The sequence below is a fragment of the Hirsutella rhossiliensis genome (assembly GCF_020360975.1).
Source record: "Hirsutella rhossiliensis strain HR02 chromosome Unknown scaffold00005, whole genome shotgun sequence".
In the NCBI taxonomy this organism is placed as follows: Eukaryota; Fungi; Ascomycota; class Sordariomycetes; order Hypocreales; family Ophiocordycipitaceae; genus Hirsutella; species Hirsutella rhossiliensis.
The window spans coordinates 819,481-822,876 of record NW_025408671.1 but is presented as its reverse complement, the minus strand read 5'-3'; the positions used below and the strand labels follow the sequence as shown (position 1 = coordinate 822,876).

General features: G+C 48.2%; 1 protein-coding gene across 1 annotated transcript; it reads left to right on the top strand.

Moving 5' to 3' along the window:
* Positions 1–247: 247 nt before the first annotated feature.
* On the top strand, positions 248–1,589 carry HRG_05283 (tc5 transposase DNA-binding domain-containing protein; the record flags this gene model as incomplete). Its single annotated transcript, XM_044863754.1, has 3 exons — positions 248–504; positions 569–693; positions 1,066–1,589. The coding sequence occupies 3 exons, from the start codon at positions 248–250 to the stop codon at positions 1,587–1,589; spliced, it is 906 nt and encodes a 301-aa protein (XP_044720286.1).
* Positions 1,590–3,396: the final 1,807 nt, after the last annotated feature.

The following is a 3,396-nucleotide window of genomic DNA, read 5'->3' as shown; positions in this document are numbered from 1 at the left end:
GATGGGTGCCCAACCTAAACGGCTGCGTCAACTTCAACAGCAAATTTCACCGCGGAAACGCATCCAATCTGCTAAAAAATTGACGCATGTGTCTTCAAGCCACTACTGATGAAATATACAGAGTCTGACATTCACAGCGCCCTTGAGGCAATCGCCAATGGCGGATCCGCCAAGAAGGCTGCTCGCGATTGGGGCGTCCTGAGGGCAACTCTTTACAATCGCATGCATGGTCACGAATGCAGAAAGGATGCATTTTCTGCTCTTCAGAGGCTTTCAGACACAGGAAAAGCAACTTACCGAATGGATTCTCATTCAGGACGCCTTGGGCCTTCCTCCCACTCACTCGCAGATCAGGCAGTTCGCGCAGCGCATGCTCGCCGTCAAAGGAGACCACACACCGCTCGGAAAACACTGGATGCAAGCATTTTTAAGACGAAATCCTGCAGTTCGACCCAGAAGTGCCATCACAGAGACTCTGAGCGTGTCAACGGCGCTTCTACCGAGGTAATTCGGCCTTGGTTCAACAATTTCTTCCTTCCGAGATTCTGGCTATTAAGCCGGAGAACAGGTACAACATGGATGAAGCAGGCATCATGGAAGGACTTGGGGAGAATGGCCTGGTCGTTGGCAGTGCTGAAAACGATCTGTACAAAAGAAGACGCCTGGTTCTCGGGTCTGGACGTCGTTCATCGAGTGCGTGTCCGCTGCCGGCACCTTCCTCCTCCACTCGTCATTTTCAAGGGCAAATCGGTCCAGCAACAGTGGTTCCCAGAAGATCTCAGTACTTTTAGTGACTGGCAATTCACTGCGACAAAGAACGGCTGGACTTCGGACCAAACTGCGGTGGAGTGGCTCGAAAGGTGTTCATTCCAAGAACCCAGCCACCCGACCCTTCGGAGCGAAGACTGCTAGTATTGACGGCCACGGAAGTCACGAGACGGTTGACTTCATGTATCTATGCTACCAGCATCAGATTCACCTTCTTTCTTACCTCCCATACCTCTCATGTGTTGCAACCGCTCGATTTGTCTGTCTTCCGCTCTTAAGCACTACTACCGCAAACAGGTCGGATTTCTCAGCCTCCTGACCGATTCAAGCCCAGTCGGCAAGCAAAACTTTCTTTCCTGCTACCAGAAAGCACGCGAGCAAGCGCTCACTGTGTCAAACATCAAGGGTGGCTGGAAAGCGACGGGTTTGTGGCCGGTGTCGATGGCGAAGCCACTTTGAGCCCTCTTCTGCTGGAGAACAGCAACAGACGCAAAAAGAACGCGAAAAATGTGGCCAATGCATTCAATAGCCACTTACCCACCAGTGACTGGCAATCAGACACATCCCAGATTGCGTGGTCGACCCCGAGGCGCTCGCAAGATCTGAAGGTTCAGGTAGTTCAATTCAACCAGCTAGACGACGACGTGCCCACGAAGAGATTGCTGTTCAGGAAGATCACAAAAGGGTTTGACGAGAAGGATGGCCTTTTAGCAAAAGCTCAATTGCAGATTCAGGCACTGGAAACACAATTGGCGGCCGTCAAGCCGAAAAAAAAGGAAGAGGGTGGTCACGAGCCCGAATTCGAGGTTCGCCAATATTGAGGCAATACGACGGGCGCAGGAGGAGGTGAACGCAGCTGAGAATGAAGAATCTGATGAAACCGAAGCTGAGGTTTCAGAAATAGGTGACGATTGTATCGTAGTGCACGGTGGTGGGCAGTGAGAAGGGATTGAATTAATGGTGTTGAAAATGGTCGTGATTTTTTTGGGGTGCCCAAAACAGGGGGGTGCCCATTTCTATGTGCAGGGACTTATAGAGTATTTATTGGGACAATAAGGCATCGAGGCCCACCTTCGATATCGCGACTTACAAGGCGAGAATGTGCTATACCTCGCATCCAGACGTTGCAATCCCGCGATATTTCAATATTTGGTACCTCGTTTTAAGGACGGTGTATACCAGACAAACAAGCGGAACCAAACGGCCTTATTACGGATCATTAAGAGCTCCTTAAACTCACGGGATCGATACGAATCGGCAAGGATATTGCTTTTAGAAGGTAGTGTCGACGAGAATGATCGTTTCGTGTTCGACTAGCAAGAACTATTGCAGGTAGCGGCGCAGCTTAGCGATCTAGACATATACCGCCTCTTAATTCGCATCGGCAAAATAAATCCCTTACCAACCACAACACCGGTTAACGAGGTTCAAACAATATCGAAAGATGAGTGTTTGAACAGCGAGGGAAAATAATGCCGCCCTCGAGATGCCGCCCTCGAAGTTCTTAGGTCCACATGCAGATGCAAGATCGACACCGGCAGAAGTACCACTGTCATAAGGGGTACGGACCATACGGTAGTCATTCAGTGGGTTCGCTTTAGAGGACTTAATACCATCCTTACTTCCCCTTTTCTTATTGCAGTCCGCGAGACGATAAATAGTGATCTATGCATGCCTAACTACCTATTCTCCGACTAAGTGTCGACGTGCAAAGAGACGCAAGAAGTGCAATATAATCTTAATATAATAAAGCTTGTTAGATATAGAGAAGGCGCTTAAGCGGAAGGTATTGCATTCAGGATACGTATAATGAAATGCGCGGTTAATAAGCGATATTATCGAACTTTCTAGATAATATTACAAAAGCACCGTGGGTAGTAAGTGGTAAATTCGCCACCGCAAGGCAGTCACATTCCCTTAGGACTAAGAAGATAGAACTTCTTATATTTATTTTTAGATAGACGACAATGTATATTTTTGACTCTTACCCTCTACTTTTATTCCCTGTGAGATAAGACGCTGATCCGAGCGAGAAATCGCTGACGCTAACGACGGCCGGAGATGGCTATATCTCTCGCAGGGTAATAATTTAGAAAGGTAAGAGTCAACATGGCAGCCCCGTCTAGTAAGCGACCCTTCGTAACTATACGGAGTAGGAAAAGTTATATTGCCTCGTATTATTGCGGTAATCTATATATAGCCAATCAGCTATAATTAAATCGAGCCGTGTCTGCCGTGATCCTCTGATATGACTAGGCAACTGAGCCATCCCTGCGGAAGAAAAAGGGGAGGAGACAGCTTATTGCAGCTCGTACCTTCACATACGTCGCAGACCTCAAACTACAACTATTCGACTTTATTCACGGGTAAGGCAACCCCTTATAGGATACGCAAAGAGCCTTAAGGAACGAAGGCTAAAGATTAGAGAGATAAACAAGACAAAGACAGGGCGAGAGAAAGAACGCAAGCAGGCGGTAGCGCTAGGAACTAAAACATATAAAAAAGGTAGGTAAAGAAAGCGGCCATTCGGGCACCATCCCGCAGCGGGGAAGAGGCAGAAAAAGCAAGAAGGCAAGTAAAGCGGTGATAACGGTTGCGGGGTAAGCGAGAGGAAGGGAGCATAAGAGG